Below are 12,605 nucleotides of genomic sequence, written 5' to 3' on the forward strand. Positions count from 1 at the left end.
CAGTCTGAATCGTATAAATTCGATTTTGGTAGGTTTAGTTGAGGGTACTGTCCGCATAATGATATCTTAGAGGAAGATTTACCTGACGTTCCACGTAGCTAGAGAACTCGGTTAGTCAGTTAAATCCATATCGGTTATTTTCCCAATATATATATGTATATAAGAACCCCTTGCAACTCTTCCATAATACCTCATCATCAAATCTGATGTATATCCATTATTTTCAATATGCTATATTGTATTACTGTACTGTAAAGGTCTGGTTAACATTCGTCTTGGCCTAGCCTCCTTCGGTTTAATCCTTAGTCGTAGGCTACATCTCTCGATCGAGGGCCACCCCAACCGGTTGTTGTACCAACCACGATGGGCCATGGGCCCAGTCACACTACCACCCCTACAGTGATAGCCTACACAACCGCTAATGACTGGCCACCCCAACCGGTTGCTGTACCAACCACGACGGGCCATAGGTCCAGTCACACTACCACCCCTACAGTGGTAGCCTACACAACCGCTAATGGGTGGCCACCCCAACCAGTTGTTGTACCAACCACGATGGGCCATGGGCCCAGTCACACTACCACCCCTACAGTGATAGCCTACACAACCGCTAATGGGTGGCCACCCCAACCGGTTGCAGTACCAACCACGACGGTCCATGGACCAAGTTGCGCTACCACCCCTACAGTGGTAGCCTACACATCCGCTAATAGGTGGCCATCTCTGATCGGACAGGGAGCCAGACGTTCTCGACCGACCACCCACCCCCACCCCCCAGCCACCACCCCACCACCACCCACTACTAGGCTCAGCCAGCCGACCCGTTATAACTCGCAGTAGTATTAGTACTCTTAGTGAGGAATGTTCACTTGAGTTTCACATAAGTGGAGGGAGGGGGACGGGTATGAGGGGTGTGAGGGGTATTACGGCTCCGAGCTATAGTCCTCCGGCCCCCGCCAGATGACGGACATAGCTTCAGGGAGTACATATGTTGCTCCACTGCTCCGCTGCCTCTTTCTCTGGCTCCTCTAACAGTGGAATTGGGGTAAGAACCTTGCTTCAACCCCTTCCTCAGTAGAGGTAGGCAACGTCAGTTATGGAATTACCTTCCCCTGACCCGCCACCTCCGCCTATTCCACAGCCAGTGGCTAGGACAGAGAGAAATGAGACTTCAGGTGAGCTAAGCCTTGAGGGATCGTACAGTGAACAGATCCGGACCCTTGCGGTGCTGACAGAGTGACTCACCCTCACATCCGCCACCAGAGTTTTGCATTAAACCTGCTATAGCTCAGTCCTCATTCTTGGAGATATAATGTAGGCGCCCACGTTCATACGTAGCCCTCCGGTCCGGCCGGACCTACAGAGTTGAGGCCTGTCCTCCTCATAGTCCGTCGGATATTGGATCCCAAGTACTAGGCCTACATAAAATCCAGGAGCGGGTCCGAGACCAAGCAGTTAACCTTTATATATAAGAATTTATTCAGTGAATTAGATGTTTACTTATTAATGAGTAAGTCTTGAACTTTATCTAGTTTAAGTTCCATACCCTCGCCGGAGTAGCTCCGGCACTCCTTGAGGATGATACTCATTAATAATTACCATTACAAAAGGTGCGCTGTCAGACGCCGGGGTGTTCCGCCTCCCTTGCCGAGACCGTGGGGTACGAAGTGTGTCGCTCCCACGCGAACTGCTCCGTCCCCTTTGTAGCTGAGGAGGGACTGCTGCCGTATATGGTTTGGCACCCAGAGGCTTGCACCATCTGCTACGAAATGGTGATGCTCCTTCTGAATGATCAGGTAAGCATCTTAAACCCGCCCCCCCTCTTTTTTCTTCATGATAAAAATTGTAATAAATATGACAATATTGTTCAACAGCCTGGTTCCCTATGTCGGAAGGTTAATTCCCCTTCCTCCCCAACAGTCGAGTGAGGACGCCCGCCAGACAGCCAGGGCGGACCTGAAGAGGTGGGTCTCCGGGTATGGCCGGAACGCACCATCGGGGCATCCCTACATTTTGGACGCCACCCTGGGAACTCTTCTGTTCAAGGGGTCCCCTTCGGCGTCAGTCCAGCCAAGTCTGGCGGCCCCCTTCATCGCTGCCATCCAAGCGGAGACGGCCCCCCTTCCGGACGACCAGGAGGAATTGATGGATGATGTGGCTGCCATCAACATCCACACCAAATCGATGGCCCTGGGAGAGCAGGTAAGTGGCGAGGTAATTGAGGCAGGTAGTCTTCTTAGCCCTACTCCTTCTACCTCTTCTTTCTGGGGCTTCTTCAAGTCCACCCCCGCCTGGGACAGCTCACGGTCGGTTCGTCCCAAGGAGAAGACTGTAAGACCGGAATCCCTGCCCAAGGGATCAAAGCCGACTCCGTCAGCGGCGACTGAGTCATCTCCGGCCCCCAGGCCATCGACATCATATGACAAGTCGCCTGCTGCCAAGGGTTCTCTCCCTTCAAAGGGATCAAGATCGAAGTCCGCCAAACCCAAGGCAACGGAGTCCGGCGTAGACCACGAACTACTCGCTAGCCTTCTATTGACGAAGGTTAGGGAGGCAGTAGATGAGAGGTTTGAGTCGTTGCGACACGCCTCCGTACCTGAGGTCTCTGACCAGTCTGTTTCAGAAATAGTGGCCTTGTAGATCAAACTGCTACAAGACATGATGTCCGGTTTTCTCCACTCTGGATCTCCGGCGCTTGCTATGGGAGTGCCGTATGCTTCCAAACTCCTACCCTTCCACAAGAATAACCCATGGCGGCTTGCTATGCATGCCCCATATGTAGATGGGAAGTTAACTATTGAAGGGTGCGGGACCCGACCACTGGAGGATTTCGAGTTCCACCCGAAAGGTCTCCAGTTCCCTTTCCTCGGGTTCGCTAGACTAGTGGAACACGCGCTAGTTAGAGTGGACAAGGTCCCAAAAGAAACTCTGATCCTCCCGAAGGAACAAGCCCAAGCTGTCTGGGCACGCACCATGGCCGAATGGGAGTGCGTTAACACCAGGTTAGCGCCTCACAAGGGCTCATACACCATGTTCGTGACATTGGATCGAGTCCCGTCACCCTGCATCGACAAGGTGACGGAGTTAACTCTCCAGGCCATAGCGGAGGATAAACTATTCCCGGCTTTAAAGGAGACAGAGGCTACCTCCCTTCTCCTCCCTGCCAGCAGAGAATTCTGGCACGAAGCTCCGGCCACGTTTACCGTAGGTAAACTGGATGCGAACTGTGCCTCAACATTATTCTCCAACAAGCTACCCAAGCTGCCGGAGAATCTGATAAAAACAGAGTTTGAGGCTAGGTCGAGACTGGCAAGGTCTGCCAACTCCGTTATCTCAATGGAATTGGTGGCCACGACCTATAAGGATGAACAAGTGTTTCAGGTCTTGACAAAGAGTCTATTACAGACTTTCCAGTCAGACCTGTATGACTTTGGCATGGCAAGACGAGCTTGCAGGAAATACGTCCTGGCGGAGGCTTCCATCAGGCATAAACCCAACAGGTTGATAAAGGCATCAATCTGGGGGGAAAACCTTTTTCCTCAAAAAGAAGTGGACAATGTCTTGAGGGAAGCATCTAGAGCCAACCAGAGCCTCCGAGTCCGGTGGGGACTTCCCTTCAAACGGAAGTTTGAAACACCCGGACAGCAAGTTAGGGCAAAGAAGAGGCCGAGGAGGTACATGCCCTATAAGTCCTCTCGACCTCAGGCGGTAGTTCAGGCAGTCCCAATATCCCAAATTGAGAAGCCCTCAACATCAAAAGCCCAGCCACAGCAGCAGTTTGTGCTGCTTCAGACTCCGCCGGCCCAGCAACCCTCAACCTCCAGAGCCGTCATGACCTCCCCCGCCTTTAACCCCACCTATGAAGCTAGGGAATCCTTTAGTGGCTACAATAGGCATGCCGGTAGCAGTAGAGCCAGAAGCCACTCCCGACTACGAAGCGGATCAAGGGGTAGAGGATTCCGAGGAGGAAGAGGGTACAGACCTGCAGCCAACCAGTGAGAAATACCAGGTAGGAGGGAGGCTATACTTGTTCCGAGATCATTGGACTTTCAGCCCTTGGGCGTACAGCATAATCTCCAAGGGCCTGGGATGGAAGTGGCAGGGAGGATTCCCACCACCACCAGTGAACTTCTTCCAGACCCCAACAACGGATCTGGTAGAATATACCAAGGATCTCCTACAAAAGAAGGTCATAAAGAAAGTAAGGAGACTAAAGTTTCAAGGACGTCTGTTCACAGTTCCAAAGAAGGACTCAGACAAAAGAAGAGTGATTCTGGACTTGTCAAGGCTCAATTCATACATTCTTTGCGACAAGTTCCGTATGCTGACGGTCTCGCAGGTGCGGACCTTACTTCCCCGTGGGGCCGTCACCACCTCTATAGATCTTACAGACGCTTACTATCATGTTCCGATAGCAAGGAACTTCTCTCCATACCTAGGCTTCAGGCTAGGGAACAAAGCTTACTCATTCAGAGTCATGCCGTTCGGGCTCAACATTGCGCCCAGAATATTCACCAAGCTAGGAGAAACGATAGTCCAAGAACTGAGAACCAGGGGAATAATGTTAGTAGCCTACCTAGACGACTGGCTCATTTGGGCAGCCAATATCAAGGAATGCCGCAGGTCGACAGTCAAAGTAATAGAACTCTTGGAGTTTCTGGGTTTTGAAATAAACGAGAAATCTTGGCTGGAACCGGCTTCCCACTTTCAATGGTTGGGAATCCAATGGGACCTAGAAAAACACGAGCTATCCCTTCCACCCAGGAAGGCCAAGGAGATAGCTGCGACTACAAGACAGTTTCTCAGTAACAAAAAGGCCTCTTGTCGTACCCAAGAGAGAATCCTCGGTTCACTACAATTTGCATCAATAATGGACGTCCTACTAAAAGCCAAATTGAAAGATATCAATCGAGTCTGGATGAAGAGAGCCAACAACAATCTCAGAGACAAAATCTCAGCAATTCCACCCATACTAGCAAAGAGGCTTCGCCCTTGGACGAAGCACAAGAACCTAACCAAGGCAGTACCACTGCAATTCCCTCCGCCGTCTTTGACAATTCATATAGACGCGTCACTGAGTGGCTGGGGGGGGATACTCTCAGCACAAGAAGGTTCAAGGGATATGGTCGAAAACGTTCCGCCAGTTCCATATCAATGTGCTAGAAGCTATGGCAGTCCTCCTAACCTTAAAGCGACTAACTCCGGCCAGGAACAGCCATGTGAGGATAGTCTCAGACAGCCTAGTGGTGGTACATTGCATGAACAGAGGAGGTCCCAGGTCAAGCAAATTGAATCACGTGCTGTTTGCAATATTTGCTTTGGCAGCGAAGAATCATTGGCACCTGTCAGCAACCCATCTGGCGAGAGTCAGGAATGTCATCGCGGACGCTCTTTCCAGGACTACTCCACTAGAATCAGAGTGGTCCCTGGACAAGAATTCATTCCAATGGATTTACAATCAAGTCTCGGGCCTTCAAGTGGACTTATTCGCAACAGAATCTAACCACAAGCTACCATGCTATGTGGCTCCCAACCTGGACCCTCTAGCCTATGCCACAGATGCGATGTCAATAAATTGGAACAAGTGGCAGAAGATTTATCTGTTCCCTCCAGTGAATCTTCTGATGAAAGTCTTGCACAAGCTACGATCCTTCACAGGACAAGTAGCATTAGTGGCTCCCAATTGGCCGAAAAGCAACTGGTTTCCGCTCCTCCTAGAGCTGAAGCTCCAACCCAAATGGATCCCTCGCCCAGAACTGACATAGATAATACAAACTCAAACTGTGTCAGCTTCCTCAAGAATTCTGAAAGCCCTAACTTTATGGACTTCATGAAGTTTGCAGCCCAAAAAGACACGAGTATTGATCCATGTAACATTGTATTTATAGAATCAGATAAAAGAGATTCAACTCTCAGGCAATACGATTCGGCTGTTAAAAAATTGGCTAAGTTCCTAAAAGAATCGGGTGCCCACAAAATGACCACAAATCTGGCAATCTCGTTCTTTAGAATTCTATTTGAGAAAGGCCTAGCTGCCAGTACTAACAACAATCAAGTCAGCTTTGAAGAAAATTTACCAAGTCGGCTTCAATATTAACTTGTCAGATGCATACTTCTCTTCCATTCCGAGAGCATGCACATGCCTAAGACCAACGGTCTGCCCACAAAAGGTCACTTGGTTCTTGAATGATGTACTTAAATTGGCATCAGACACTATTAATGAATCATGCTCATACATAACCCTCCTAAGAAAAACTTTATTCTTAATGGCTATGGCCTCAGGGGCCAGAATATCTGAACTTTCAGCTCTCTCAAGAAATCCAGACCACATAGATTTCCTCCCGTCAGAGGAAGTACTACTATCCCCAGACTGGAGCTTCTTGGCTAAGAATGAGGACCCACAGAATAGATGGACTCCATGGAAAATTATTCCTTTATCACAGGACACATCACTGTGCCCTGTCACTACCCTTAAATCCTTTCTAGCCAGAACCTCCACAACATCGTCAGGTCCTCTTTTTATTAGAGAAAAGGGTGGCACAATCTCTCTTAAAGGTATCAGACAGCAAATACTCTACTTCATTAAACAAGCCAACCCGGATTCCATCCCACATGTCCATGACATCCGGGCGGTGGCTACTTCCATTAATTATTTTCAAAATATGAATTTTGAGGATCTGAAGAAATATACGGGTTGGAAATCTCCAGTAGTTTTTAGAAGCCCTTAAATTCCCAGCAATTGCTGCAGGGAGCATAGTCTCCCCTGAATAATAAATCCTATCAACCTCCTTCTAACCCCTTTATCCTCCCTAATACATTCTGCTTTCTACCTGCCTTGCTCGTATTCTCCACTATACCTCTCTCCTCTGGGTTGAGAGGACCTGGGCGTCATCCTGCCACCAATCTTGTATATAAAATATTGTGTTCCGGATTGTTTTTATAGACCGGACTGTACATATTCTGAAATGTGATAAATTCCTTACAGGATACACTGTCAAATTATGATATCTTTAAGTTATTTCTAATTCTAAGCCATAAGTTTAAGTCTTAGCATAAGTAGTCATTAAGTAAGCTTAAGTTTAATTAGATATATTGTCATATGTTATGTTAGTAAATTTAAGCTAAAATGAACCCCAGGTTTCATTTAACTCCTCCTTATAAGATTACTTGGTATCTAGTAGGCTTGAATGGGCATTCTCTGGTAACTTTTCACCGGCGAACACAGGTCAACCCAGAAAAGGGATTTTGACAAAGGAAAAATCAATTTTTGGGGAGAGACCTGTGTCGCCCGGTGAAACCCAGCCCTTCTAATTGACTTCCCTACCCCTACACCAATCCAAGCCAAAATGTCTAAAAAATTTTAGGATTACAGATGGCGCTCGGGTCGGGTAGTAGCAGTAGTAGCAAGAGAGGGGGAAATAGTAGCCGTTGGGTCGGCTCCCCCCCATGAGAGGGATTTTGGAAAGGAAACCTCTAATTGGCAGGAGACCGGTGAATAATGGCTTCCGCTCGCCTTGTACTTTATACCCGACACGCTTAGGGTGCTCGCGTGAGGGTAGTAACATCAGCACACCATGCTAGCTTTTTTCTCTGGTATATTTAGAACCTATTTATACTAGAAAAGAGGATAGCAGGATCCTTATCACCGGGCGACACAGGTCTCTCCCCAGAAATAGATTTTTCCTTCGTCAAAATCCCTTAATTACATTTATACTCTCGGAAGGAAGTATAAATTCAAATTATAGTACTAAAATGAAAATAACAGTATTTGCAGAATTTTGCTAAGAGGTGTCTACTCAGGTAACGATGAACAATGTTTACTTGATGACAATAGGATTGCTGACATTACAGAAACAAGGTATTTCCATTTCAGCATCTAGTTTAAGAAAATACTAACATTTAACAAATCTGAGAATTACTCAATTGGATAAGTATTGAGGTTTCAATGGAAAATATGGATGAAAAGAGAAATATCATGAAGCACTTGAGCTTAACATTAACATATTGCAGAAGCAAAGAATGCATGATGTTGCTTGCTTGACGGGCATTGCAGGGAATAACTGAACTACCTCTATCATAACTATAGACACTACCTGCCCAGGGAGGGTTCTTCTCGTGTTGTGTCCATGGAGGTCATGGCCACAGGATTAAGCAAATGTAAACTGATGGGTTGGGTTAAACAAATGTTAGATTAATTAAAATAAACCTTGGCTCCAGCTGCTACTGCTCTCTTCACTAAGTCTTCACAGGTAACCATGTTTTTTTCCTTGTCAGACACTGATGTCATCTGTGCTACAGCAACCCGATATGGGTAACTTTCAGTACTAATGCTTCTGAAAAGAAAAAAATATATAAAAATAATATATGATGGCGTAAAATTATCAGAAAACATTATATTATACTCATAGAGCATTCAGTTTATGAAAGACAGTAAATAATCCTTCCCTCAAAGGTAATGCTATGTACACTACGGACACTCAATCCAACAACTGAGAACAACAATGGAACACTGCAATCAGTCTAGTGTTCCAAGCTGGATGACAAATGTAAGAAAGTTATCAGTCAAGAGTTCTAACATAGCCAAGATATATGGCACCTATTAGTGTAACTGATATTCCCTCTGGTAACGAGTTATAACTGCCGTTTGACTAAATTGTACATTATCATTCTTTATCTCCCTCGTTTTCATCTCTATGATCTTGATGGAACTTAGTAGGTAGGGAGCTGATGGGTGGTCATTACTTTCCATAATTATTCTGTACCTTGATATAATTTGTCTTAGTGGTTACAGATAAATTTAACATCAACGTAGGAGCTATTTTCCTTTAAGCCTCATTAACTATGAGAGATGAAGGTTTCTGGTCCCCAAATTCGAATTGTGTTCAAAGAATTGTTTTTATTATTGAATTTACATGTCAACATTTAATCTTTCTACGACTTCGATGAAATCTGCTAATTAAATACCTGTAGGGTTTACCTTTGAAAAATTTTCCCTGCTATTGATGAACCTTAAAGGCAGATATCTTGGGAGCTAGTGGTTTTTGTACATAAACTATTTTGATTTCTGCATGTTTTTCAAGATAACAGGTGACTTTCAAGTCAACTCAGCATTTCAAAAATTTAGTTTCCTCTGTTTGGTGGAAGTTGGAAGACAGGTATCTTGGACGTTATTGGTTTCTCCCCACAGATATTTTTACTAAAACATTTTTCAAGGTAACAAATGAATTTGAAACTTTGCACTTGATATTTTAAAAGATTACTATCCTCTGATGTAGATGGAACTCGGAATGCAGATATCTTGGATGTTATTGGTTTCTCCCCAGAAATATTTCTATGTCAACATATTTATCAGAGTAAATGGAGAATTTAAAGTTTAACATTCGATATTTTAAAAGTTTAATACCTCTGACTTCGATGAAACTTGGAAGACAGGTTTCTTGAACGACAGTGGTTTTTTCACAAAATCTTTTGATTTCGATCTATTTTAAAGGTTTAAGGTAGAATTCGAAGGTCAGTATTTGATCCATCAGCTATAGAGGGGGAGCTCGTGTGCATAAAATGTACCCTCAGTTACTCACTGAGATTTTGAAATAGACTACTCCCCTTAACAGAAAATCTTGGGTAACATTTCCACAACTTGGTATTAAATGAGAAAATGGCCCCTATTTGGGGCTTTGCGGCTGATTTTCCAAAGTCGATAATTACATGTCAATACATACAATGACTTATAACTTCACTATTTTTCATTATAAAAAGACAAATTTTCAACTCAAATTATTCGTCTTGCTGATCTCTTTCATAATATATAAGTTTTGCTTTGATTTAGTCAGTAACAAGGTCACTAAAGGTCAAAAGGTCATAAAAATCAGGGTAAAGTGAAAATGCGATATATGACTCAAATAATCCTTTTAATGCAAGGCAAACTGATATTACAGCCCACAAAAGGTTCAAATCCATTAATATAGACACTAATCAAGAGTTCCATATCAGTAAACTATTGATTAGGGTCATTAATTAGTAACAGCCGAAAACAGATAGAGCCGAAAAATGTTTCCCATTAAATTTGAGGACCTGCTCCTAGCTTAGTGTTCGATTCTATCTATGAAATTTTTTTGCAAATATATAAATATCATACTGTTCGATATACTAATCAAAATGAGTTCAAAATCATAATCTAAAAAAATACAGCTACCACAAAAACACAAAATGGCAAACCCCCCCCAAAAAAAATGCAAAATTTTTTTTCGGGCATGAAGTAAGAAAACGAGTTCCAAGCTTTTATGAGGAATAACCAATGAGAATCCAAAGTTTATAAAAAAAATTCATTGGGGAGACGAAACAAATTGTTTCAGGGCTCAGAGAGGTAACTTAATAATTTTCCTATATACACATCAGGTTACTCGGACCAGCTTTTTTTGGATTTTCTGTGGAGCTTATTATTTTTTACTTTTAATTGAAATTTAGTACAGTTGTCAAATGATAAGAATAGATTATAGGAAAAATAAAATTTTGAACTCGTTTTCACAATTAAAAATTGTATAGCACTCGAAAGTTAAAAATAAATATTTTAATTTTTTGGAAAATAATTTTTTTCATTGTAAACCTGATTAAAAGAAATTTTTTTAGTGCAAACCAAAGGTATGTGTTTATATTATATGCCAAATACTAAATAGTCCAGTTTCATTTTGTTTAGGCAAACACCGCGACTCTGAAAATTGGAGAACACAGGCCTCAGGTGACATCTGCCCAAAGATCTTCAGAAATCTAGTTGCTTCTGTTCCTAACCTGCTGAAGGAGGTCATTCTCCGCAAAGGTGGACCTACAAAGTATTAGGAGATTGCTTGGCGAGTACCCTGATGCGATATCGTTTTGTTTTTTCCACTTTTTATTTATTGTGATTTTTTTTTTCATGACGTCCAGGCAGCAAAGCTTTTTGGCAGCCACTGTATACATATGGATGTATGTATGTGCATGTGTTATGTGTATATATTAATGATATATATATATATATATATATATATATATATATGATTATATATAAGTTGTTATGTATATATATAATGATATATATATATATATATAATATATATATTTATATATATTATTATAGATGTAGTATGTATGATATATATATATATATATATATATATATATATATATATATATAGGAGATATAGTATCTATCTTATATAGTATATATATTAGTATATTAATATATATATAATCGTATATAAATATATTATATATGTATATATATATATATATATATATATATATATATATATATATATATATATATATATAATATAATATATATATATATATATATATATATATATATATATATATATATATAAATCTATATATATATATATATATATATATATATATATATATATATATATATATATATATATATATATATATTATATATATATCTTAGAGGCACTGGTAGAAATATATACATTAAATAATGGGGGTTGAGAACCTTAGCTCTTGCTGGTTAAAGACAGATGCAAAATGCTGGATTCCTCGGAGATGCTGAGATGAAAAACAAATAGGAAACATGTAGTGAACACAATTGAGTTCATTGACGCATTCCACAGACATGAGTTAATCACGGGAAAGTTATCGAGTATGTAGCATCAGCTAGTGGATGCGAGTTCGTAATACGTATCACAGAAAATGACAAATAATCTCTAGCATGTGAATTGGCGGAGGAATTGGATGGCCAACTGTCAAAGTGGACAGTAGTGATTTCGGTGTAGAAGAGGCGTTGGAGGTCCGTTGGAAAAGGTAAAAGTGAAATGACAATTACTTCAGTTCTAGAGAAAGAGAAGCGTGATGTGACACATTTTATTGACGAACTTTAATGTTGAACTGTCTGATAATTATATTCTCATTTTCAGATGAACTCGAAGTCACAATATAGAAAAATGAGATTTCTCTACACTTTGATAAACTACGAATGCTTGGACAGAAAGAGAAAAAGGGGGTACTTAATTAAATATGATTTTGGGAAGAATATGATAGTTTAACGTTCCTTTTTTTTTTTATTCTTAACCCATTTTATTCCATTTTCATGTTGGCTAATTTTGGAAAATAAAAAGTATATTTTTGTAACAGCAGAAACTTGAATTAGCCTAAAATTTGATATTTGATTTTTCAGCTAACTCTAGGGATGGCCTTCAACATGAAAGGTAGGCCACGTTAACAATTTAGGAGTTTTTTTTTCATTTGTTTGAGTGTCATTTTGACCTCGTAAGAGATTGGTGGCAAGGGTTAAAGGGGCACCCAAGCCAATAGGTTATGTTTCCGAAGAGACTAGAATTAGCTAGGTTAGGCATATGTTGGGAAAAAGTGGTTATAATTATGTATTGGGCAACTGACTCTTTTGCTGATTTAAGGGGAATTTATCTGATAGTCGGGAATTTAAGCAGGGTACCTACTGCTGGGCGTTTGGCAGTGATGTTAAATGCTTTTTAAGTGTAAGACGTGTTCCTGTGGTTCAGGGGGGAAGTGAACATGTGATAACGGGAATTAATTGCGCGCGGTTGCAAGTGTAACCGGTTACTATGCACTAAGACAAGTGCAAATAACTTCGT

At 42.1% G+C, this 12,605-nt stretch overlaps 1 protein-coding gene across 11 annotated transcripts in view; it reads right to left on the reverse strand.

Annotated features, from left to right (window-relative positions):
- The window catches only part of LOC135217933 (nitrilase and fragile histidine triad fusion protein NitFhit-like), a 293,936-nt gene that overhangs the window by 158,893 nt on the left and 122,438 nt on the right, over nucleotides 1–12,605 (reverse strand). For 10 of the 11 annotated variants that reach the window (XM_064254028.1, XM_064254025.1, XM_064254027.1 and 7 more), the window contains one exon: nucleotides 8,207–8,333. The exons of the other annotated variant lie outside the window; for it this stretch is intronic. In XM_064254028.1, coding sequence (XP_064110098.1) covers nucleotides 8,207–8,333 — 127 coding nt within the window. The remainder of the gene's footprint in view (nucleotides 1–8,206; nucleotides 8,334–12,605) is intronic. 11 annotated transcript variants of the gene reach the window in all.

Source organism: Macrobrachium nipponense, chromosome 9, assembly GCF_015104395.2.
Source record: "Macrobrachium nipponense isolate FS-2020 chromosome 9, ASM1510439v2, whole genome shotgun sequence".
In the NCBI taxonomy this organism is placed as follows: Eukaryota; Metazoa; Arthropoda; class Malacostraca; order Decapoda; family Palaemonidae; genus Macrobrachium; species Macrobrachium nipponense.